Source organism: Dendrobates tinctorius, unplaced genomic scaffold (genome assembly GCF_039654945.1).
Source record: "Dendrobates tinctorius isolate UK_male_01 unplaced genomic scaffold, ASM3965494v1 ptg000003l, whole genome shotgun sequence".
Classification (NCBI taxonomy): Eukaryota; Metazoa; Chordata; class Amphibia; order Anura; family Dendrobatidae; genus Dendrobates; species Dendrobates tinctorius.
Genome location: NW_027361671.1, coordinates 52901083 through 52927667, shown reverse-complemented (window position 1 = coordinate 52927667; position 26585 = coordinate 52901083). Strand labels below are relative to the sequence as shown.

Genomic DNA, 26585 nt, shown 5'->3' with positions numbered 1-26585 from the left:
CAGAATGAGGCATATTCCATCACATGGGGCTGCATTTGAGACCCCCTGTAGTAATGGTTCCCATTGGTTTACTATCTCCATCCACCCAATGGGCCTATGGCTGGTAGAACAATGGACTGATAGGATGATTGCTTTACATTTACCTTTAGCAATCTACTGTCTGGCCTTAGATTTACATAAGATCTAGCCTGTTGTCTTCCTTTGCTTACTGTCACTGAATGGAAACATTGATTCCTGAGGATGAACTCACGAGCAAGCAAATCACTACTAAAACACAAAAACAAAACATCTAATAAAACACAATAATATCGACGCAACTGGTGCTCCGTGCTGGAAAAAGTCTCTCTCGTAGAACTGTGGACTCTGCTGGATGTCCATTTGTCCTACAGTCTTTAGTAAGCGGCCATATCCTCACATAAATAAATTATTTTTCGATCATACTCTTTACTCACTGAGATTAACTTGATATCCACAGATGCCATTACAATGGGTTAAACACCACACCAAGGTTTTTTTTAAATTTCAGTGATGGGGAGGTGACAATAATATAAGTTCCCTGATCCTAGTATTATTCTTACCAGCTGCTGTATTCAGCTGTTCTCGACACCGCTCCAGTCCTATGCCACCATCTTGTAACCGCAAAGTCTGACTGACCGGCAGTCAGAAGTAAAGGTCACAAGCTCTCAGTGTAAGTCTATGAGAGCCTCATTCTAGCTCTCATAGACTTGCATTGACTTGTGACTTCCAAATCACCAAGAAAAAAACTGGAGTGATCCGGCAGGTGAAACATTGCTAAAGACCTACCAGATAAAAGATGAAGATGACGGCTGGAAGTGAAAAGACTAGAAGTAGCAAACTCCAGCGCTGCAATAATAAAAAGCTAGAGCGGTGCTTTAAATGGATGGTCATCAAATCATTTCCACTGAAATGCAGTAATATTTGTCTTCTAGGCACAGCGTATATAACTAAAGTCACTAACGACTTACTATCCGCGAAGAGCAAGCGACACTACTCTGTCCTCCTTCTCCTGGACCTGTCCTCTGCCTTCGACACCGTAGACCATTCCCTCCTGCTACAGACTCTCTCATCTCTTGGCATCACAGACCTGGCCCTATCCTGGATCTCATCATACCTAACAGACCGAACATTTAGTGTCTCCCTCTCACACACCACCTCCTCACCTCGCCTCCTGTCTGTCTGTGTTCCCCAAGGCTCTGTCCTAGGACCCCTACTATTCTCCATCTATACCTTTGGCTTGGGACAGCTCATAGAATCTCATGGTTTGCAATATGACCTCTATGCCGATGACACGCAGATCTACCTATCTGGACCCGACCTCGCCTCCTTACTGACTGAAATCCCACAATGTCTGTCTGCTATCTCAGCCTTCTTCTCTTCTCGCTTTCTCAAACTGAACATGGACAAAACAGAATTCATCATCTTTCCCCCATCTCACTCTACCCCTCCACCAGACCTATCCATCAATGTTAACGGCTGCTCTCTTTCCCCAGTCCCGTACGCTCGGTGCCTTGGGGTGATCCTCGACTCAGCGCTCTTTCAAACCACATATCCAAGCCCTCGCCTTCTCCTACCGCCTCAAACTCAAAAATATTTCCTGGATCCGCTCATTCCTCAACCATGAAACCACAAAAACACTAGTGCATGCTCTTATCATCTCCCGCCTCGACTACTGCAACCTCCTACTCTCTGGCCTCCCCTCTAGCACTCTGGCTCCACTCCAGTCCATCCTACACTCTGCTGCCCGACTAATCCACCTGTCTCCCCGCTATTCCCCAGCCTCCCCCCTATGCCAGGCCTTTCACTGGCTTCCTATCGCCTAGAGGCTCCAATTCAAAACCCTAACCATGACATACAAAGCCATCCACAACCTGTCTCCTCCATGCATCTGTGACATGGTCTCTAGATACCTACCCGCACGCAACCTTTGATCATCTCAAGATCTCCTTCTCTACTTCCCCCTTATCTCTTCTTCCCACAACCGCATACAAGACTTCTCCCGTGCTTCCCCCATACTCTGGAACTCCCTGCTGCTACACATCAGACTCTCACCATCAACGGAAACCTTCAAGAAGAACCTGAAGACCCACCTGTTCCGACAAGCCTACAGCCTGCAATGATCCTCGGTCTACTGAACCACAGCATGACCTGCTCTACCCTCTCCTACTGTATCCTCACCCATCCCTGTAGACTGTGAGCCCTCGCGGGCAGGGTCCCCTTTCATTATGTACTTGTGTGACCCTTGTCTTACACGTTTACTATACTTGTCTATATTTCCCCTTTTCACATTTAAAGCGCCATGGAATAAATGGCGCTATATAAATGCATAATAATAATAATAATAATATGTTGGGGCGTCCTTGTCAGAACCATTATTCAGCCTTGTTGTATGTTAGGTTGTGTTGGAGTCAGACTCTCATAGGTTGTACACAGGGGTGATGATCATGGAATATAGATTGTCCTACACCAAGTTGTACCATAGCAGAGTCATTACTTTACATCACCAAATGAAGACATGCCTTATTTTTTCACTGGTCCTGTATATATCTGGCATTGGAGAAGACTCTTTAAAATCAATTCTCCATGTATTAATAGGGTTAGATATATACCAAATGTTATCATATGGCACCACAATAATAACGACGGTGAGAGGTACTTATTATGGCACTGATATTAGCTGAACATATCATTTGTAATAAAATACAGTGCCTTGCGAAAGTATTCGGCCGCCTGGAACTTTTTAACTTTTCCCCACATATCATTCTTCAAACTTAAAGATACCAAATGTAAATTTTTGGTGAAGAATCAACAACAAGTGGGACACAATTGTGAAGTTGAACGAAATTTATTGGCTATTCTACATTTTTGTAGAAATTCAAAAACTGAAAAGTGGGGCGTGCAGTATTATTCAGCCCCTTTAACTTAATACTTTGTTGTGCCACCTTTTGCTGTGATTACAGCTGCAAGTCGCTTGGGGTATGTCTCTATCAGTTTTGTACATCGAGAGACTGAAATTCTTGCCCATTCTTCCTTGGCAAACAGCTCGAGCTCAGTGAGATTTGATGGAGATCGTTTGTGAACAGCAGTTTTCAGCTCTTTCCATAGATTCTCGATTGGATTCATGTCTGGACATTGACTAGGCCATTCTAACAAGTGGATACGTTTATTTGTGAACCATTCCATTGTAGATTTTGCTTTATGTTTGGGATCACTTTCTTGTTGGAAGACAAATCTCCATCCCAGTCTCAGGTCTTTTGCAGACTCCCAACAGGTTTTCTTCAAGAATGGTCCTGTATTTGGCTCAATCCATCTTTCCATCAATTTTAACCATCTTCCCTGTCCCTGCTGAAGAAAAGCAGGCCCAAACCATGAAGCTGCCACCACCATGTTTGACAGTGGGGATGGTGTGTTCAGGGTGATGAGCTGGGTTGCCTTTACGCCACATATAGTTTGGCATTGTTGCCAAAAAGTTCGATTTTGGTTTCATCTAACCAGAGCACTTTCTTCACTGGTGTGTCTCCCAGGTGGCTTGTTGCAAACTTTAACCAACACTTTTTATGGATATCTTTGAGAAATGGCTTTCTTCTTGCCACTCTTCCATAAAGGCCAGATTTGTGCAGTGTACGACTGATTGTTGTCCTATGGACAGACTGTCCCACCTCAGCTGTAGATCTCTGCAGTTCATCCAGAGTGATCATGGGCCTCTTGGCTGCCTCTCTAATCAGTCTTCTTCTTGTTTGAGATGAAAGTTTAGAGGGACAGCCGGGTCTTGGTAGATTTGCAGTGGTATGATACTCCTTCCATTTCAATATGATCGCTTGCACAGTGCTCCTTGGGATGTTTAAAGTTTTGGAAATCATTTTGTATCCAAATCTGACTTTAACTTCTCCACAACAGTATCACGGACCTGCCTGTTGTGTTCCTTGGTCTTCATGATGCTCTCTGTGCTTCAAACAGAACCCTGAGGCTATCACAGAGCAGGTGCATTTAGACGGAGACTTTATTACACACAGGTGGATTATATTTATCGTTAGTCATTTATTACAACATTGGATTATTCAGAGATCCACAATGAAATTCTGGAGTGAGTTTGCTGCACTGAAAGTAAAGGGGCCGAATAATATTGCACACCCCATTTTTAATTTTTTTAATTTCCACAAAAATTTAAAATAACCAATAAATTTCGTTCAACTTCACAATTGTGTTCCACTTGTTGTTGATTCGTCACCAAAAATTTACATTTGGTATCTTTATGTTTGAAGCATGATATGTGAGAAAAGGTTGAAAAGTTCCAGGGGGCCGAATACTTTCGCATGGCACTGAATATCATGCCTTAAATGTGGGTTTCTAAGCACGGAAAGAACTTGATAAATGACACAATTAGACAACTGGCTTCTATGAAGAGTATAATTGCTCATCTAATTGAGATAAAAGTCAAAACCTTATGACGTCCAGACAGAAAAACAGCACACCAAATGTAATATGTCTGTAGTCCAATTCTGTATATATGTAGTTTCACATTGAGAGTATGGTCACACTGACATATAACACAACCAAGTGTCAGATAGCACTCGGCCCAATGTCAGAATATGAGGCAGTGAAGATCTGTGATTTCTTTCGCGGGCCTATTCAGCATGAGAATACAATCACAGTATGCTGCGAGTGCATCCAATAATCAGCTCACGTGAACACATACAAGGCTATCTATGTGTGTGAAACATCGGACAGCACTCAGATGACATCAGAGTTCAATCTGATCTACGTGCACAGAGATAACGGAGAAGACGGAGATATTAAAGGGGTTTTCTCCAGGAACAACGTTACTTTTAATCAACATTTTAATCAATAGATCTTTGAATATTAATAAGATCCACAATTGGATGTATAGATTAAAAAAATGTCCCTGTGCTGAGATAATCTTATAAATGTGCCCCTGCTGTGTACTGTGTAATGGCTGTGTCTGACCGTACAGGAACATGGTCTGATCATACCACAGCTTCTGAGCAAAGGAGGAAGCAATAGAGGATACAGACATTAGAGCAGAAGATCACAGCTGCTTCTTTCTTTTAGGTAAACATTGTTTAACCCCTTCACCCCCAAGGGTGGTTTGCACGTTCATGACCGGGCCAATTTTTACAATTCTGACCACTGTCCCTTTATGAGGTAATAACTCTGAAACGCTTCCATGGATCCCAGTGATTCTGACAATGTTTTCTCGTGACATATTGTACTTCATGTTAGTGGTAAAATTTCATTCAAATAACTTGCGTTTATTTGTGAGAAAAACGGAAATTTGGCGAAAATTTAGAAAATTTCGCAATTTTCCAACTTTGAATTTTTATGCTCTTAAATCACAGAGATACGGCACACAAAAAACTTGATAAGTAACATTTCCCACATGTTTACTTTACATCAGCACAATTTTGGAACCAATTTTTTTTGTTAGGAAGTTATAAGGGTTAAAAGTTGACCAGCGATTTCTCATTTTTGCAACACCATTTTATTTTTACGGACCACATCACATTTGAAGCCTCTTTGAGGGGTCTATATGATAGATAATATCCAAAAGTGACACCATTCTTCAAACTGCACCCCTTAAGGTGCTCAAAACCACATTCAAGAAGTTTATTAACCCTTTAGGTGCGTTACAGGAATTTTTTGAATATTTAAAAAAAAAAATGAACATCTAACTTTTTTTCACAAAAAAAAATACTTCAGGTTCAATTTTTTTTATTTTACCAAGGGTAACAGGAGAAATTGGACTGCAAAAGTTATTGTGTAATTTGTCCTGAGTACGCTGATTCCTAATATGTGGGGGGAACCACTGTTTCGGCGCATGGCAGAGCTCAGAAGGGAAGGAGCGCCGTTTGACTTTTTCAATGTAAAATTGGCTGGAATTCAGATCGGACGCCATGTCACGTTTGGAGAGCCCCTGATGTACCTAAACAGTGGAAACCCCCCACAAGTGACCCCATTTTGGAAACTAGACCCCCCAAGGAACTTATCTAGATATGTGATGAGAACTTTGAACCCACAAGGGCTTCACTGAAGTTTATAACGTACAGCGGTACAATTAAAAAATCATATTTTTTCCACAAAAATGATCTTTTCACCCCCAATTTTTATTTTCCCAAGGGTAACAGGACCCTAAAAGTTATTGTGCAATTTGTCCTGAATACGCTGATACCCCACATGTGGGGGTAAACCACTATTTGGGCGCATGGCAGAGCTCAGAAGGGAAGCAGCGCCATTTGACGTTTTTGGCTGGAATTCAGATCGGACACCATGTCGCGATTGGAAAACCCCCGATGTACCAAAACAGTGGAAGCCCCCCACAAATGACCCCATTTTGGAAACTAGACCCCCCAAGGAACTTATCTAGATGTGTGGTGAGCACTTTGACCCCTCCAGTGCTTCACAGAAGTTTATAATGCCCGGGCAAGAAAATAAAAAATTCGTATTTTTCCACAAACATGATCTTTTAGTCACCAATTTTTTTATTTTCCCAAGGGTACCAGGAGAAATTAGACCCCAAAAGTTGTTGTCCAATTTGTCCTGAGTACGCTGATACCCCATATGTGGGAGAAAACTACTGTATGGGCACACGTCGGGGCTCGGAAGGGAAGTAGTGATGTTTTGGAATGCAGACTTTGATGGAATGGTCTGCGGGTGTCGTGCGTTTGAAGAGCCTCTGATGTACCTAAACTATTGAAACTCCCCACAAATGACCCCATTTTGGAAACTAGACCCCCCACGGAACTTATCTAGATGTGTGGTGAGCACTTTGAACCCCCAAGTGCATCACAGAAGTTTATAACGCCCGGGCGTGAAAATAAAAAAAACATTTTTTTCCACAAAAATGATATTTTTGCCCCCAATTTTTTATTTTCCTAACGGTAACAGGAGAAATTGGACCCCAAAAGTGGTTTTGCAATTTGTCCTGAGTATGCTGATATCCTATATGTGGGGGTAAAACACTGTTTGGCGCATGGCAGAGCTTGGAAGGGAAGGAGCACCATTTGACTTTTTCAACTCAGAATTGGCTGGAAATGAGATCAGACGCCATGTTGCATTTGGAGAGCACCTGATGTGCCCAAACAGTGGAAACCCCCAATTCTAACTCCAACCCTAACCCCAACACACCCCTAACCCTAATCTCAGCCCTAACCCTAATGGGAAAATGGAAATAAATACATTTTCTTTTAATTTTATTATTTTTTCCTTACTAAAGGGGGTGATAACGGGGGGGTTTGATTTACTATTTATGGCGGTTTTTATATTTGGCAGCTGTCACACGCTAAAAGACGCTTTTTATTGTAAAAATAGTTTTTGCATCACCAAATATTGAGAGCTATAATTTTTCAGTATTTTGACCCACTGAGTCATGTGAGGTCTTATTTTTTGTGGGATGAGTTGACGTTTTTATTGGTACCATTTTCGGGCACGTGACATTTTTTGATCGCTTTTTATTCCGATTTTTGGGACGCAGAATGAACAAAAACCAGCGTTTCATGAATTTCTTTTGGGGGGGTACGTTTACAAAATTGATAAAGCGGTTTTATTCTTCGGGTCAGTACGGTTACAGCGATACCTCATTTAGGTTGTTTTTTTATGTTTTGTCGGTTTTATGCAATGAAAACTATTTTAGATAAAAAATAATTATTTTTGCATTGCTTTATTCTGCGAGCTATAACTTTATTTTTTCGCTGATGATGCTGTGTGGTGGCTCGTTTTTTGCGGGACAAGATGACGTTTTCAGCGGTACCATGAATATTTATATGCGTCTTTTTGATCGCGCGTTATTGCACTTTTTGTTCGGCGGTATGATAATAAATCATTATTTTTTGCTTTGTTTATTTTTATTTTTTAAGGGGTTCGCTAAAGGGGTTAACTAATTGGACAGTTTTATAGGGCGGGTCGTTACGGACGCATCGATACCTAATGTGTGTACTTTTATTGTTTTGTTTTTTTTATTTCCAAAAAAAGGATTTATTGGGGGAATTTTTTTTTCTAATTTATTTGGCGATTTTTTTTAAATTTTAACACTTTTTTTTTTTTTTTAACTTTATTACATAGTCCCAGGTGGGACATCACTGTCCTGTGACAGATCGCTGATCTGTCACATCACAGATCACTGTGACAGATCAGCAATCTGTCACAGGCAGTTCTGCAGACTTCCTCATGCCTGCGCTTTGCAGGCACTGAGGAAGCCGGCTCCCTGCAGGCCCCCGAAGGCCCCCGTCGCCATCTTGGATTCGGGGGCCTGCAGGGAAGGAGCCCCCCGCAGCAGCGCTGCACATTGTGCTGCCGTGGGGGGCTCAGGGAAGCACGGAGGGAGCCCCCTCCCTGCCGATGCTTCCCTTTAACCCCGGAACACCGCGGTCATGTTTGATCGCGGTGTGCAAGGGGTTAACGTGTCGGGGACGGTCCGTGACCGCCCCTGATACACTGTGCCGGGTGTCAGCTGTGATAATTAGCTGACACCCGGCCGCGATCAGCGGCGCTCACCACGTGGGCGCCGCTTATCGCTGAGACGTACTATCCCGTCCATGAGCATAGGGGCCTGGGTCCCATGGACGGGATAGTACATCTGATGTCAGGAAGGGGTTAAAAGCAGGCAGTGAAATGTTTTACCTCACAAAAAGCTGTGATCCCATATTGTCCTGTCTGCCTCCTGCCCGCCAAGGAGATGTATGATCAGCCCATGTTCCTGCACGGTCAGACACGGCCATTACACAGCACACAGCAGGGGCACATTTATAAGATTATCTCAGCACAGGAACATTTTTATTGCATAGAATTAAAGAACTTATTTTCATTCCAAGATTTATTCATTAAAATAAACTTTGTTAGTGGAAAAACCTTTTTAAGTTCTCTATCTTCTCGGCACCTGTGATATGTTTTGTCACGCAAGAGAATAAGATAACAGTAAAATGATCAGCGTTTGAGCCGAGTGTCATTAGTATAATTGTCCCAATTCTCTTGAATGTAATATGTTGTGTATTACCAGCCAGGGAATATGGTAGGAAGACTGATAAATACGCAGTATTATAAGTAATTGTGAGATGGACACTGCCAGGTTCTTACCAGCTTGATGGACATAACCTGGCTGGCAATACACAACATATTTGTTATACTGTATTGCTATTATTTTATACCCAGTGTATAATGTGCAGAAATTTACTTCTTGGAGTGCCTCATTCCATGTAGGAAGCCATGAAGCAATTAGCGATGGTTGAACTTTTGCTGACGGTTCAGAAACCTGTCTGTTCTTAAATAATTTTCTTTGTGGCCTCCAGTTGAGTGGAACAATTTGCTTTTTCCTGTTGCTAAGTATTACAGGGGAACTTCCCATGAGTCCAGCTGAGATTCAAGCTGAAACTGTCATTCATATAGAGCTGGCGGTGGGTAATGTTCCTGGCAGGTGTCTGCCTATAATGAGTCACAAGGAACATTGACTCTTAAAATAAAAGCCAGTGAGGTGAAGCAATATGATCAGGTTTTTTTTTTTAGCCATGCAGGGCCTTATTCACATGCAAGATTGCTGCTGTGGTTGGTGAGGTCCAAACTGCCCATATCTAGTCTACATGGAAGGAACTGTTTTCATTGTCTATTGTTGAATGTTATAAATTACACATCTACTGGACTACTGGCTGAAGGCTACCCAGACTCACAAGATTGCTCTAAGGACACAATGACAAACACGATTTCAAGCCGGACTGATATGCTAATATGGGGGGTATATTTGTGCATGTCTAGGTTGTATGAACGTTTAATCAAAATTATAAAAATGTATTAATACTGTCATAGAAAACTTCAGTTTTTGAGATGATGAAAATTGTGCACATAGCATGATAAATTAGGCACAACTTCCTGGGCATGGTAACTTTTTTTCCATATGTCACCTCATGGCCTGTACAACAATATTTTGCACCCAAACTGTATACATCCGCTCTTGGATACAACACTTTTCAAACTGTTCAAGTTGGCATAAATTAGTCTAAAACGCATACCTTATTTTTTAGATTATAAGACAACCTTTTCTCCCCAAAATTTTTGGGGAAAATGGGGGTGCATCTTATAATCCAAATTGTAGCTGTGTTGTAGCTTACCGGCTGCTGAGGAGTTGTGTCCCAGGGTTGTTGCTGCTGCCGGAAGCTTCTTGCGGCAGCAGGAGTAAGGCGATGGCTGAGGGTCCCAAGCTGGTACGGCGAGGTGTTTGGCAGTGCGGGGGCTGCACTGACTTCTCCACTGACATCTCCCGAGATCTTAATTGCGTATGTGCCACCTCCAGGGGCCATTTTCACTGCATTAGAAAGTATGGAAGGTGCAGGGCCCCCAAGCTGTCACAAAATGTTGGTGGAGCCGCGGCACCACTGAACTCCCCATCCTACCAGTCTGAAGCCCACAGCATCTCATGCCTAAGCCAGCAGTGACCCTGCCACCTGAGACCCCGCTCCACTACCGCTGCCCCCCAGGTACGCTACCGCAAAACCGGATGGATAACAGTTTATTAAAAAATATTTGGTTTAGGCTTTGCCACTGTCTCACTCCAGCAGCACCTCCTTCTTTACTGTCCACACTATCCCATTTTATTCTCTCCATTTTTATCAGCCGTAAGTAACCTGACTCGACTTTCAGCAGTTTTTGAGAGTGGATGATTAGTATAGTAGGTCAAGAGAAGAACTTGTATGCTTATACTTTTAACAATGGAGAAATGTTGCAAACTGATCCAGCTTCAGATGTATGAACTTAAGTAGTTAAAATCCATATTTTTGGGGTAAGATTAAAACATTGTGTGCAATAAAAACACTAACGTGTTTCAAACGTCAGTGCGTTCAGAGAATAGTGCATGATCTCCTCAGAAGATTGACAGCGACAAGTTAACAGCCTGTTAGAGTCAGATGATGGCTGAATAATACAACCATCATCTGCCAGCAAAGTTCCTGAGCCTGCATCAAAGTCAGGGAGCAGACATGTGATGTACCATTACGTTATATGTCAGTAAGACGTTACATTTTATGAAATACAGCGACCATTTAACATCCTTGTCCTTCTTTTTTTTGCTTTATTTATTTTGAGAAATAGCAAAATGTCTCACTTTCAACAACAAGCTTTTTGGTTGATAATTAACATTTTTCTGTGAAATTAAAGGGAATCTGTCAACAGAATTTCTCACCTCAGACTATTTATATGCGCATGTAGTTCTTTCTAAGTCCAGCAATAATACCTTTACATGGTCAGTCTGTTCCTCCATCACTGAGAAATCAGTGTTTGGATTGATATGCAAAATGAAGCTGGAGAGCTATTTGTAGACCTGAAGGCTATGTCACTCCAGCTCTATCCCCCTCCATTGTTTGCCTGAAGTCACACAGCATAGAGGCTGTTAGGCAGGAAGAGGTGATGTAAAGGCATTGCTGGACTTGTATTTGTAAGAGCTACTGTACATATACATAGTTTGTCGGGGAAGGGGTGGGGATGAAATCCTGCTGACAAATTCCCTTTAAAATCTAATAACTGAACTTACGATGCCCTAATTGCAGATGGTAAGTAACTTATATGATGGTTCATCAAAATATAACTTTGCTGACATCCTCTCAAAGGTATTCAGGAAAAGAATTTTAATAACATAATGTAAAATGCCTGAACATTAAAGCCCACAGAGATCTCCATAGTTATAGTTTCCTCCTCCGCGGCTGCGTTAATTATGTGAGTGCAAATTCACTTTACAGTCCTGGATGTCTAACTCTGATGTTTAGAGACAATGTGGATTTTTGTTATCTCATTGATACAGTATGTTTTTCATATTTTTTTTTCCATTTCTGAGATCATGCTTTGTTTTTAGGTAGATTTATGAACGTAAGAAACTATACATTGCGGGGGGGATTAATGGATTAATCAAAACTGGCATTTTATTTGCCAGCCTTAAACAGCAGATGCTGAAGGTGTAAGAGTGGAAAATGTATTAAGAGGGGAACATCTTTTTATAAACTTAGAGCATCTCCAGCTGTTAGTGTATTGCAAACTAAAACCTATAATAGATATGGGCTGGAATAGGTTTTACTACAACTTCTGGAATTTTTTTATGTAAGTCAAGGTAAATGTGTGGTTAACCCTGCCATCACTAAGCCTCATTGATTGTTTGAAAAAAAAAATGTTTAGCATAAAACAGACAATCAAAATTTTAGACTTTATATCAAAAGTGGTGTAAACAGCTTAAAAGGAAACTCCATTGCAACAACCTTTTCACAAATTGTAAAGGCAAAAATAATATACTTTGTAATATAATCATCAGCTGACGTGCTTCTAACAGCCGCAGGTGGAATCGCGATCCACCTGTGGCTGTTAACATGTTAAATGCTTCCGACAGTGGCATTTAACACGATCGTGCCAGAAGTGCGTAATTAGCTCTGCCCATTGGCACCCATGTCACATGACTGTGGGTCACCGATGGGTTGGCATGACAAACCGGGGTCTGCAGGACACCCCTGTGGTTCTCACTGCCAGATAGCTGTGGCCGGCGTTCATGGCAGATGACCATTTTAGAATCGCCTTATCTATCAATATATAAGAAGAATTAATCCGATCTGTAAACGGTGTAATGATAAAAAAAAATTATCAAAGCGCCAGGATTACTCTTTTCTGGTTGCTGCAACATTGCATTAAAAGGTAATAACGGGCGATCAAAATATTGTATCTATCCAAAAATGGTAGAAATAAAAACATCAGCTTGGCACGCAAAAAATAAGCCCTCGCCCAACCCCAGAAACTTAATTTTTTTTTCTGACAAACTTTGGAGTTTTTTTAAACCAAAAAATATAAATATATAAAAATATATGTTTAGCATAAAAATATTGTTTGAACAATAAGCAATTTATTGATGACTTCATTATCCAGCATGGGAAATTGCAAGTGTTATTCCATAGCCGTTACAGAGAATTTCTCGCCTTTTAATATCCCATCTGAAAGCAGCATGATGTAGCAGCAGACCCCCTGATTCCAGTGATGTGTCACTTATTTTGCGTGTGCCTTCAGGTTTTATTAAAATGTGTTGTAACTTCTGCAGATCTAGCAGTTCTCAAGAATGCTGAGCTCTGTATAACCCCACCCACAGGACACATTGGCAGCTTTCTGGGCACACTGTACATAGGCAAAGAGCTGTCAATCAGTGGTAGGGGCATGGTGGACCAAATAGTCCAATAGTTCTAAAAAAAGTTATTTTATAAAAGCTACACTAAGTAGACCAGGTCAGGAAGAGACACAACTCTAGAATCAGGGTCTTTCCCTCTACATTATGCTGATCTCAGATTAGGTAGAAAAAACCTGGTTACAGATTCTTTCAAACAGAGCTGGCCTTAACAGGCCTAAAGTGACTATGTTAGAAAAGTTTGCAGGTTTACCTAATAAAAAAAAAAAAAAAAAAAGCGTGGGTGACTGCAAGTAGATGCAGCCATAGGAGAAGGGAGCCAGACCAGGCGCTTGTGCCAGAAAAGATAAATTACAGTATTATGTTTTAATTACAACAACTTGAAAGTTTGCCATATGTTACTCATATTGATCTTTTAATCTTACAAAACAGTTTTCTCCCTAATCATTTGTTTTGACTATTGCTACATTTATTGGTTACTATGGTAACAGCAGAATCCTATGAACTAATTTTTCTTAAGCGATAAGAAAAAAAAATAGGTAAATAGAATATTTACTAGAAATTGGATTTCACAAAACACACAAAAAGCTTGGTTCAACAGTTAAATATACTCTTAAGCCCCCATCACACACAGCAAGTTTTGTGACGCAACAGCGATCTCACCAGCGAGATCGCTGTGTGACACTTATCAGCGACCGGCCCCCCTGCCGGGTATCGCTGATCGTGCTGGAATGGCCAGGACAATTTTTTGATCGTTGGTCTCCCGCTGGCCAGCACGCTGCGTGTGGCAGGCGGGAGACCAGCGATCAACGAGCTGGAGCTGGTAACCAAGGTAAACATCGGGTTTCTAAGCGCCGCGCAGCGCTTAGAAACCCGATGTGTATGTTAGAAACCAGCGCGCTGGTGCAGGGAGCTGGTAACCTAGGTAAACATTGGGTTTCTAAGCGCCGCTTAGAAACCCGATGTTTACATTGGTTACCAGCTCCCTGCACCAGCGCGCTGGTTTCTAACATACACAGCGAGTGTTACCCCCTTGTCGCTGGTGCTGATCGCTGGTGAAGCTGCCTGTTTGACAGCTCACCAGCGATCATGTAGCGACACCAGCGATCCTGACAAGGTCATATCGTTGTCGGGATCGCTGGTGTGTCGCTATGTGTGACAGGGCCCTTACCATTGCCAAGGACAGCACCTGATAAAATCTGGTGCAGCAGATTACAGTCACTGCTTTATACAGAAGGAATGAATCCTGCTCTTAGCACAAGAGATCATCTGAATGTGGCTTTCACTTATGATAGCCCCCAAAATGCACCTCCTCTAAGGAGTGTTCTAAATTAGGGTGAATGTTGAAAATAAAAGACTTAGAGAAGACTAAGAGAGAATCCGGGTGAGTCTAAATGTCCCAAAACTTTCTGTTGTATGTCACCAAAACCATGGTGAAAATGTAGAAAACTGTGTTGCACGTGCAGATTGTCAGCAAATTGGTGGTACTTCCACTAAGTAATGAATATGTTGCAGTTTTAAAATTTCCATGCAAAAAATGTTCTAAGTATAACCCAAAATGCACCCTTGCTTTGAACGTACATTTTTATAAAGGATTTATGGGTGAACCTGCTGAACAAAACAATACCACTGTCCCCACACACTCCACTCCCTAAGCTTAATTTAAAGAGAGGGAAACTAGAAGCCCAAAGAGAGTGTACATTTGTCTCAGCAATAATTACATCCATGAAAGGCAGGCTAAGGGTACTGTCACACTTAGCGATGTACCAGCGATCCCGACCAGCGATATGACGCGGTCAGGATCGCTGGTGCATCGCTAAGTGGTCGCTAGTGAGCTGCCACACAGGCAGATCTCACCAGCGACATCGCTGGGGACGGTGGTCGCTACTTACCTGTCACACTAGCCGTTCCTGTGTCCTCCCGCCCGGCTCCACGCTAGTCGCTCGTCTCTCCACAGGAAGTGCCGCAGGAAGCTGACGACGAAAAGCGGTCCTGAACGTTCTCGCGCGATCAGCGATAACCAGTGGGGGAGCGGTCGTAGGTAAGTATCAGACACAGCGATATCGCTACAATCTATAATAATAAATGCCCTAAGCAGCTTCCGGTTGTAACAACTTCCGTCCAGTTGTAACCAGTGACGTCACCGCACACCTCTTTCCATGTTAACCCTCAACACACACACTCCTCTCACCTTTCACCATCTCCACTCACGTCCACTCACTCTTTCACTCCACATACGACCCTTTCTCTCACTCCTTCTCTCATACTCACTCCATCATCGCCGCTGATCCACGATCCCCAACATCTTCTTCCGCCGGCGCCATCCTGGATCCAGACGTCCTCCACGCCGGCGACATGTTCTTGCGGCGACGCCATTTTGGATCGGCGAAATCCCGCGATAGTCAAGATGGCGTCGCCGCAAGAACATGTCGCCGACGTGGAGGACGTCGGGATCCAAAATGGCGTCGGCGAAATCTCGCGAGATTTCGTCGACGCCATTTTGGATCCCGACGGCATCCACGCCGGCGACATGTTCTTGCGGCGACGCCATTTTGGATCGGCGAAATCCCGCGATAGTCAAGATGGCGTCACCGCAAGAACATGTCGCCGGTGAGCACGACGTCGGGATCCAAAATGGCGTTGGCGAAAACTCGCGAGATTTCGCCGACGCCATTTTGGATCACGACGTAGTCCACGCCGGCGACATGTTCTTCCGGCGACGCCATCTTGAGTATCGCGAGATTTCACGATACTCAAGATGGCGTCGCCGCAAGAACATGTCGCCGGCGTGGACAACGTCTGGATCCAGGATGGCGCCGGCGGAAGAAGATGTCGGGGATCGTGGAGCAGCGGCGATGACGGCGTGAGTATGAGAGACGGAGTGGGAGAAGGGGTCGTATGTGGAGTGAAAGAGTGAGTGGAGATGGTGAAAGGTGAGAGGAGTGTGTGTGTTGAGGGTTAACATGGCAAGAGGTGTGATGCTATCGCATCCTCCCAATGCGATAGCATCGGGCCATAATCTAGTATTGCTATAACGTCACAAGTTATAGCGATATTGCTAGCGATATCGCTTAGTGTGACAGTACCTTTAGAGTGACAACACACAAGACCAGGAGCCAGGGCATCATCATTATGTACTGCACCCAGGCTTGGACTGGCCAACAAGAGAATCCTCCGGTGGGCCCCTGTGTAAGAGTGGGCCACCACCCTCTTATATAAGCAATATTTGCCACAATATACTTGAATCTCTATGTACAAAGGCGAAATCTTATTCATTTAAGAAACTATCCGGTTCATTGTTATAAAAAATTGTAACTGAGAATAATATCACATTGGATGTAGTTGAAAAGTGGGGCCCTGGAGTTTGTTACTGGTGGGCCCTTAGTACCCCAGTCCGACTGCACCCATTGCTGCATGTGCCCGCAAAATGCTGACTAATTTATTGGGTTGACCACTTAACTGTTTTCCTCTTCTACTTTCACTAAAATCTTTTTAAATAAATTTCAAGCTTCCATCTACCACCTGAAAGTACATAGAAACTCGTCGGCATTACAAATGGAGCAGTCTTTGAATAAATGTGGTGCAAACACTTTATTTTCCAGCCCTTAAAAAACCCTATTAATGACTTACAGCCAATTTTGCTACGTTGCATCCAGAGTTACATAAATACGACTACTTTGCAATTAGACTTGATAAAAAATAACCCATGGTTTGGCCTATACAGCGCCTATTCTAATGGACATATATCAACAGCTCTGAACTACAAAGACTGTATAGTCTGATCTTGGAGTAATACTTGATTCTCACTCTGTTTAAGATAATAGAAGAGTAAAGAGGGAAGAACAAAACACATGAATAAAGGACAACAGTAAAAACACGGTATGTATGTAATCTGTAGTCAGAAATCTGCAGGGGAACTGTATTTTACTCTGTAGGATCACATTGCAAACATAGCTTGTATTTAGTCTGTAGTTGGAGGTCTGCACAGGAGCTGTATTACAGTAAATTACAGATACGGTAGTAGTATTACACTGAAACAAAGACATTGCTCTTAATTAACCCCTGAGTTTGAAATTGAAAAGTGTTCTTAAATTGATACAATATATTCATTCACTAACAGAAATTCAGGAAAAACGAGGCCTTACCTTTCACAAGCTCGGACGGTCCATGCAGCAATTATCCATAAGGAAATGCTAAAAACCAACAGTACTGTTCCAGGACATATTGTCATTAAGGTCTTCATTACAAAACGTGTGTTGAAGTTTATTTTGTTTAGTGCTCCAATGCTTCGAGAAGAGGCATCAGTAAAAAGTTTGCTATGCAAAAGCATAACTCTGGCAATGAGATAAAGTCTTAAGAACATTGGTATAGATAAAATAATATCCACATCAGCGGTCGCTGTGGAGGGGGTATAGGAGAAGGCAAGTCGTGCTGTCCACGTGAACGTGTAATTTCCTGGTATAGGATGAATTGCACACACTAGTATTTCCAGGCAGATAAAGAAGATCCGCTCGTAGGTCATGGCTATTCTCCAGTCATCCGCTCCATTATCCACCATGAATAACTGTAAGTAGAAAATGGTTGGGCAGTTTCAGTTACTATTCTTAACAAGTCACTAATTTATAGACTAATAAAATAGTAACGGATTATCGCAAACATAAATGAGATTATTATTATAATAGACAATATTTATAAAAAAGCTTATAATATGTAATGTGTAATTTACGGAATCCAGTGCTAGTGTCTGCACAAAATCCATCATGTTGGTTGTTTTTATAACAGACATTAACAAAATCTAATTGACCGCTATGAGCATTTCCATGCAATTTTTTAGGATACATTTAGAAAGCCGTGTAAAACGAACAATGATATAAGTATATGCCAATCAGGACTCTTTCACCAATCAGTTTTTTAGGTATGTGTACTATTATGTTTACTATTATTTTTGCAGATAGATCATGGATCCATTACAATGAATGCACATTTTCTGGTGTTCTTTTTTCTGTGTGGACCGTTTGTCCCCTGGCCCCCAGAAGAAAAAAAAAAAAAAAAAAACATGCATATCTTACTGAGATCAATGCAAAATTACCAAGTCAATGGCCTCATAAAAATGTGTATTTTACTGTTTAATGAGTTGAAGAAACTGAGCAATTGTTTCTTCTTACAAGAAAAAAAAGGATGCAACAAGGACAGTAAAAACTGACAAAAGGATTAAAAAATGGGTCTAGCACACTGAAAAAAAAAAACAAAAACTTTTCATGTGTAACAAAACAAAAAATATGATGTGTGAACCTGGCCTTAGGTATCTAATGGGTTTATATTTACAGTGCCTTGCGAAAGTATTCGGCTCCCTGGAAGTTTTCAACCTTTTCCCACATATCATGCTTCAAATATAAAGATACCAAATGTAAATTTTAGGTGAAGAATCAACAACAAGTGGGACACAATTGTGAATTTGAACGAAATTTGTTTTTTTAAATTTTTGTGGAAAATCAAAAACTGAAAAGTGGGGCGTGCATTATTATTCAGCCCTTTAACGTAATACTTTGTTGCGCCACATTTTGCTGCAAGTCGCTTGGAGTACAGTATGTCTGTCAGTTTTGTACATTGAGAGACTGAAATTCTTGCCCATTCTTCCTTGGCAAACAGCTCGAGCTCAGTGAGGTTTGATGGAGATCGTTTGTGAACAGTCGTTTTCAGCTCTTTCCACAGATTCTCGATTGGATTCAGGTCTGGACTTTGACTTGGCCATTCTAACACCTGGATATGTTTATTTGTGAACCATTCCATTGTAGATTTTGCTTTATGTTTGGGATCATTGTCTTGTTGGAAGATAAATCTCCGTCCCAGTCTCAGGTCTTTTGCAGACTCCCAACAGGTTTTCTTCAAGAATGGTCCTGTGTTTGGCTCAATCCATCTTTCCATCAATTTTAACCATCTTCCCTGTCCCTGCTGAAGAAAAGCAGGCCCAAACCATGATGCTGCCACCACCATGTTTGAAAGTGGGGATGGTGTGTTCAGGGTGATGAGCTGTGTTGCCTTTACACCACATAGTTTGGCATTGTTGCCAAAAAGTTCGATTTTGGTTGGCCATTTGCTTTGTGTTTGGGATCATTGTCTTGTTGGAAGACAAATCTCTGTCCCAGTCTAAGGTCTTTTACAGACTCCAACAGGCCCAAACCATGATGCTGCCACCACCATGTTTGACAGTGGGGATGGTGTGTTCAGGGTGATGAGCTGGGTTGCCTTTACCCCAAACATATCATTTGCCATTGTTGCCAAAAAGTTTGATTTAGGTTTCATCTGACCAGAGCACCTTCTTCCACATGTTTGGTGTGACTCCCAGGTGGCTTGTTGCAAACTTTAAACGACACTTTTTATGGATATCTTTGAGAAATGGCTTTGTTCTTGCCACTCTTCCATAAAGGCCAGATTTGTGCTGTGGACTACTGATTGTTGTCCTATGGACAGACTGTCCCACCTCAGCTGTAGATCTCTGCAGTTCATCCAGAGTGATCATGGGCCTCTGGGCTGCATCTCTAATCAGTCTTCTCCTTGTTTGAGATGAAAGTTTAGAGGGACGCTGGGTCTTGGTAGATTTGCAGTGGTATGATACACCTTCCATTTCAATATGATCACTTGCACAGTGCTCCTTGGGATGTTTAAAGCTTTGGAAATCATTTTGTATCCAAATACGGCTTTAAACTTCTTCACAACAGTATCACGGAGCTGCCTGTTGTGTTCCTTGGTCTTCATGATGCTCTCTGTGCTTCAAACAGAACCCTGAGACTATCACAGAGGAGGTGCATTTATACTGAGACTTGATTACACACAGGTGGATTATATTTATCATCATTAGTCATTTAGGACAACATTGGATCATTCAGAGATCCATAATGAAATTCTGGAGTGAGTTTGCTGCACTGAAAGTAAAGGGGCCGAATAATATTGCACACCCCACTTTTCAGTTTTTGAATTCCCACAAAAAATTAAAATAACCAATAAATTTCTTTAAACTTCACAATTGTGTTCCACTTGTTGATTCTTCATCAAAAATGTATTGTGTATTATGTAATGTGTTTGTAATCTTTATGTTTGAAGCATGATATGTGGGAAAAGGTGGAAATGTTCCAGGGAGCGGAATACTTTCGCAAGGCACTGTATATCAATGGAAACTAATAATTGTGCAAAATGCATTTTAAAAGAGGCTGTCGCATCTTAGAGACAGCGTATGCAATAAATGTCTGAAAGATAGGAGTCCCTACACAAGTGCAGCTCCCTCCACATACATCTATGGGTGTTCCTAAATAAGTCAAGCATAAGGTAGGGCCCCATTTTTGAGATAAGTATGGGTCACATAGATTAAAGCTGCATACACCAGACATTTCTGGCACATTTCATTTATCCTGAGATACACACAGAGCCATACAATGCAAAGATTGAGTCAACTTCTCCCCTTTTTATCTGGTTTCAGGTGTAATTTTCATATTGTCCACACCTGTCACTTGCCACAGGTGAGACTGAACAAATCAAAGCTGTTTACTCACAATTTTGGAAAGGCGCCAACAATTTTGTCTGGCCCATTTTTGAGGTTTTCTGTGAAATTATGTTCCATCTTTTCTCTGTTTTTTGTTTAATTACAATACCACAACTTTCTGTATTTTTGTACTTCACTACTGCTTCGAACATGAAACTAACATAATTTTAACAATCATCTTTGTTATCTAATACACAAATTTGACATGCAACTATTTAGCATATAGATATGCAGATTCTTGTCATGTAACTGCAGTGTTAATGTTTTTCTCCTAAAATTTTAATTTTAATTTGTATTATTTTGCTAGTATTTTGTAAATCCACCTTTGGCTTTCAACACTGCCTGAATCCTTCTGGGCATTCGCTCTATCAGATTCAAGCATGTCTCAGCTGAAATCTGATCCCAGGTCTCTTCTACATATTCTCAAAGTGCCAATCTCTTTCTATTTCAGCACACTTTCCCTTCTGTGGGTAATTTGCACTCTGCTCTGCCTTCTGGCTCTTTAGGAGAAATGTGAAGGGCTCATTATCAGTGCTTGCTGATATTTTGCTCTGGGTTAAACAACCCCTTTAATGGGGGAAAGGGTCAACACTCCCTCAAAAATCCATTTTTAAATTCATTTTTGTACATTTTAAATAGTGATGATCGAGCACTAAAATGCTGAAGTGCTCAGTACTCTAATTGTACAAGCTGGACGCTCCGACGGGTTTAACTTGAGTACCGAGTATAATGGAAGTCAATGGGAAACTCAGGACAGCTGGAGAGAAAGGAAAATTGCTGAAATTGATGGCAGCAACGCTCAAATGGAATGGCAACAGCATGGGGATGACACCTGGATGCATTTCTGACTCCAAGGTCGCTGTTGGGAACACTATTGTCAGAGTATTACTCCACTGACAATAAAACATACAAAATCGAAGATAAAATGGATTTTACAGGAAAAAATGTTAGGAAACATTCTTTCCTGTATGATGACTTGTATTTAAGGCAAAATTAAGAAGAGGAAAAAAAAACTCCTCTTTCACCCCTTAATAGCGGGGCCATCTCTCACCGTATTTCCCTGTCACCTAGGACTACAGTATATGACAGGACAGTAGAGGGGAAATAAAACTACGCCCAACAGAAGTCACAAGTGGAGATGGGCGAACCCCTACAGGAAAGTTCGGCGTCCGTATCGATCACCTTCTGAACGCAATAAAATCCCATATAAGTTGAAATCATCCTCCTTTTCCCCAATTAACAATGAAGAAAATAAAAAATACAGACATTTGGTATAGCCATGTCCAGAAAAGTCCAATCTATTAAAATATTTAAAAAATAAATCCAGTTGATAAACACTGTAAACAGAAAGGAAAAAAAATTGCAGGTTTTTTTGGTTGCTAGAATACTACAAAAACAAGCAATCAAAATGTCATCTGTCCCAAAATGATATCAATAAAAACGCTGTCTCACCCAGCAAAAAATCAGCCCTCACATAGCTCCAATGACCGAAAAATTAAAACATTATGGGCAGTAGAAAATGGCAACACACCCCCCAAAATTTTTTTTTTTTTTAAAGTTAGGATTTTCTTTTCAACACTAAAAAAAAAATTGGACAAGTTTGGACTCACCATAATCTGATGAGGAGAATCATATTGTGAAGTCATTTTTACAACACGAAGCTGCAAAACTAATTCCCAAAAAACAATGTCCGAAATTGTGTTTTCTTTCACAATTTCACCGTACTTTTAACTTTTTCCTGCTTTCAGTACACAATCAATGGTATCATTCAAAAGTACAACTGGTCCTGAAAAAAAACAAGCCCATATACAGTGGGGCAAAAAAGTATTTAGTCAGTCAGCAATAGTGCAAGTTCCACCACTTAAAAAGATGAGAGGCGTCTGTAATTTACATCATAGGTAGACCTCAACTATGGGAGACAAACTGAGAAAAAAAAATCCAGAAAATCACATTGTCTTTTTTTTTTCATTTTATTTGCATATTATGGTGGAAAATAAGTATTTGGTCAGAAACAAAATTTCATCTCAATACTTTGTGATATATCCTTTGTTGGCAATGACAGAGGTCAAACGTTTTCTGTAAGTCTTCACAAGGTTGCCACACACTGTTGTTGGTATGTTGGCCCATTCCTCCATGCAGATCTCCTCTAGAGCAGTGATGTTTTTGGCTTTTCGCTTGGCAACACGGACTTTCAACTCCCTCCAAAGGTTTTCTATAGGGTTGAGATCTGGAGACTGGCTAGGCCACTCCAGGACCTTGAAATGCTTCTTACGAAGCCACTCCTTTGTTGCCCTGGCGGTGTGCTTTGGATCATTGTCATGTTGAAAGACCCAGCCACGTTTCATCTTCAATGCCCTTGCTGATGGAAGGAGGTTTGCACTCAAAATCTCATGATACATGGCCCCATTCATTCTTTCATGTACCCGGATCAGTCATCCTGGCCCCTTTGCAGAGAAACAGTCCCAAAGCATGATGTTTCCACCACCATGCTTTACAGTAGGTATGGTGTTTGATGGATGCAACTCAGTATTCTTTTTCCTCCAAACACGACAAGTTGTGTTTCTACCAAACAGTTCCAGTTTGGTTTCATCAGACCATAGGACATTCTCCCAAAACTCCTCTGGATCATCCAAATGCTCTCTAGCAAACTTCAGACGGGCCCGGACATGTACAGGCTTAAGCAGTGGGACACGTCTGGCACTGCAGGATCTGAGTCCATGGTGGCGTAGTGTGTTACTTATGGTAGGCCTTGTTACATTGGTCCCAGCTCTCTGCAGTTCATTCACTAGGTCCCCCCGCGTGGTTCTGGGATTTTTGCTCACCGTTCTTGTGATCATTCTGACCCCACGGGGTGGGATTTTGCGTGGAGCACCAGATCGAGGGAGATTATCAGTGGTCTTGTATGTCTTCCATTTTCTAATTATTGCTCCCACAGTTGATTTCTTCACTCCAAGCTGGTTGGCTATTGCAGATTCAGTCTTCCCAGCCTGGTGCAGGGCTACAATTTTGTTTCTGGTGTCCTTTGACAGCTCTTTGGTCTTCACCATAGTGGAGTTTGGAGTCAGACTGTTTGAGGGTGTGCACAGGTGTCTTTTTATACTGATAACAAGTTTAAACAGGTGCCATTACTACAGGTAATGAGTGGAGGAAAGAGGAGACTCTTAAAGAAGAAGTTACAGGTCTGTGAGAGCCAGAAATCTTGATTGCTTGTTTCTGACCAAATACTTATTTTCCACCATAATATGCAAATAAAATGAAAAAAAAACAGACAATGTGATTTTCTGGATTTTTTTTTTTTCTCAGTTTGTCTCCCATAGTTGAGGTCTACCTATGATGTAAATTACAGACGCCTCTCATCTTTTTAAGTGGTGGAACTTGCACTATTGCTGACTGACTAAATACTTTTTTGCCCCACTGTATGTCTATGTGGACCGAAAAATTAAAAATGCTATGGCTCTTGGAAGAAGGGAAGGAAAAACTAAACAAAAAGAAAAAATAAATAAAAATCGGAAATTGGTTGTAAAAATGCCTCTACACAATAGCACAGCATGGGATGCAGGCGATCAGGACATGACAAGTATTCTTCCCCACCTGTGCCCTAAAAGCATATTTAGATAAGCTGATAATCTCGAATGAGTATTCCTAGGAACGCTAGTTTCCTCATTATCAACTTCAAACCGGCCACAGATCGTCTGACGAACAAGTAGCTGCGTTCATCAGGTGGCTTAAAAATCAGCATTCTCAGTGCCCATATATACTAGACTGCCAGCCAATCCCACCAATATTGCTAGATGTAAATCTAAAGTGTATGGGGGCCGCAAACCCTTTCCCTATCCCTCACTGTAATCCTTGCCCTAGTCCCAAACCTCGTTGTTGTCCTAAACTAAAGGCCCAGTCTCACATGGCGAGATCGCTAATGCGTCACCAATTTTGTGATGCAACAGCGATCTCGCCAGCGATCTCGATACATGTAACACATAGCAGCGACCCCCGCCCCCCCCCCCGGATATCGCTGATCATGCTTGAATCTCCTGGGCCATTTTTTCATCGTCGGCGTCCTGCTGGCCAGCAGGCATCGCTGTGTTTGACGCCGACGAGCGACCTCGTTGGCAACGCAGAACTCAGGGAAGCAGGCTGGAATCGTTCAGAATAGCTGCTGTTTGACAAAGTACCAACGATAGCCGAGGTCGTTATATGGATCATCGGATCGTTGCTGTGTCGCTGAAGAGATCTGCCTGTTTGACATTTTACTAGCGATCATTTAGCGACGCACCAGTGATGCTTACCAGGTCGTATCGTTGTCAGGATCGCTGGTGCGTCGCTATGTGAAACGGGACCCTTAGTCCTAACCCTTGTCCTTATCCTCATCCTAACCCTTGTCATACTCTTATTCTTAGCTCTAACCCTAATCTTAGTCCTAACCCTTGTTAGGATTAGAAAAAGTATGTAGAAATGATAAGTTCAAAATAATAATATTAGTGTATTAAAAAAAATAGCTTAGCATATTATTTATTTAAAAAAAAAATGGGACACTTTTAAACTTGGGAAAGCTCTCCCAGCGAGTCTGTCTCCTCTCAAAAAATTATGAGAGAGTCAGGGATCAGTGGGAGGACATACAAAGAATGGGGAGCTGTAGGAGAATATACAAACAATGGGGGAGCTGTGGAAGGACATACAAACAATGGCAGAGCGGTGGGAGGACATACAAAGAATGGGGGCACTGTGGGAGACCACAGAAAGAATGAGGCGCTGTGGGAGGACATAGAAAAACTGTCGGCGCTGTGTAAGAACAATGAAAGAATATGGGTGATTTGGGAGGAAATAGAAAGAATGGAGGGTCTATGGGAGGACACAAAGGAATGGAGGTGCTGTGGGAGGACATACCAATAGTGAGGGAGCTGTGGGAAGACATACAAAGAACAGGGGAGCTCTGAAAGAACAAAGAATGGGGCACTGTGGGAGGTCATACAAAGAACAGGGGAGCTCTGGAAGTCGAAAGAACGGGGCGCTGTGGGAAGACATACAAACAATGACGGAGATGTGGGAGGACATAGAAAGAATAGAGGGGCTGTGGGAGGACACAGAAAGAATGCAGGGGCTATGGGACGACATAGAAAGAATGGAGGAATGGAGGGGCTGTAGGAGGACATACAGTTGTGCTCAAAAGTTTACATACCCCGGCAGAATTTTTGCTTTCTTGGCCTTTTCTCAGAGAATATGAATGATAACACCAAAACTTTTCCTCCACTCATGGTTAGTGGTTGGGTGAAGCCATTTATTGTCAAACTACTGTGTTTTCTCTTTTTAAATCATAATGACAACCCAAAACATCCAAATGACCCTGATCAAAAGTTTACATACCCCATTTCTTAATATTGTGTATTTCCCCCTCTAACATCAATGACAGCTTGAAGTCTTTTGTGGTAGTTGTGGATGAGGTTCTTTTTTTTCTCAGATGGTAAAGCTGCCCAATCTTTTTGGCAAAAAATCTCCAGTTCCTGTAAATTCCTGGGCTGTCTAGCATGAACTGCACGCTTGAGATCTCCCCAGAGTGGCTCAATGATAATGAGGTCAGGAAACTGAGATGGTCACTCCAGAACCTTCACTTTGTTCTGCTGTAGCCAATGACAGGTCGACTTGGCCTTGCATTTTGGATCATTGTCATGTTTGAAGTACGTCCCATGAGCAGCTTCTGAGCTGTTGATTGCAAATTTGACTCCAGTATTTGCTGATTACATGCTGCACTCATCTTTCCTTCAACTCTGACCAAGTTTCCTGTGTCTTTGTAGCTCATATGTCCCCAAAACATCAATGATCCACCTCCATGCTTTACAGTAGGAATGGTGTTCCTTTCATCATAGGCCTTGTTGACCTCTCTCCAAA

General features: G+C 41.9%; 1 protein-coding gene across 2 annotated transcripts in view; it reads right to left on the bottom strand.

The window, feature by feature from the left end:
• Positions 1-26585, bottom strand: part of KCNN2 (potassium calcium-activated channel subfamily N member 2) — a 271324-nt gene that overhangs the window by 207937 nt on the left and 36802 nt on the right. For both annotated transcript variants that reach the window (XM_073552184.1, XM_073552253.1), the window contains exon 3: positions 17311-17729. In XM_073552184.1, the coding sequence (XP_073408285.1) occupies positions 17311-17729 (419 nt within the window). The remainder of the gene's footprint in view (positions 1-17310; positions 17730-26585) is intronic.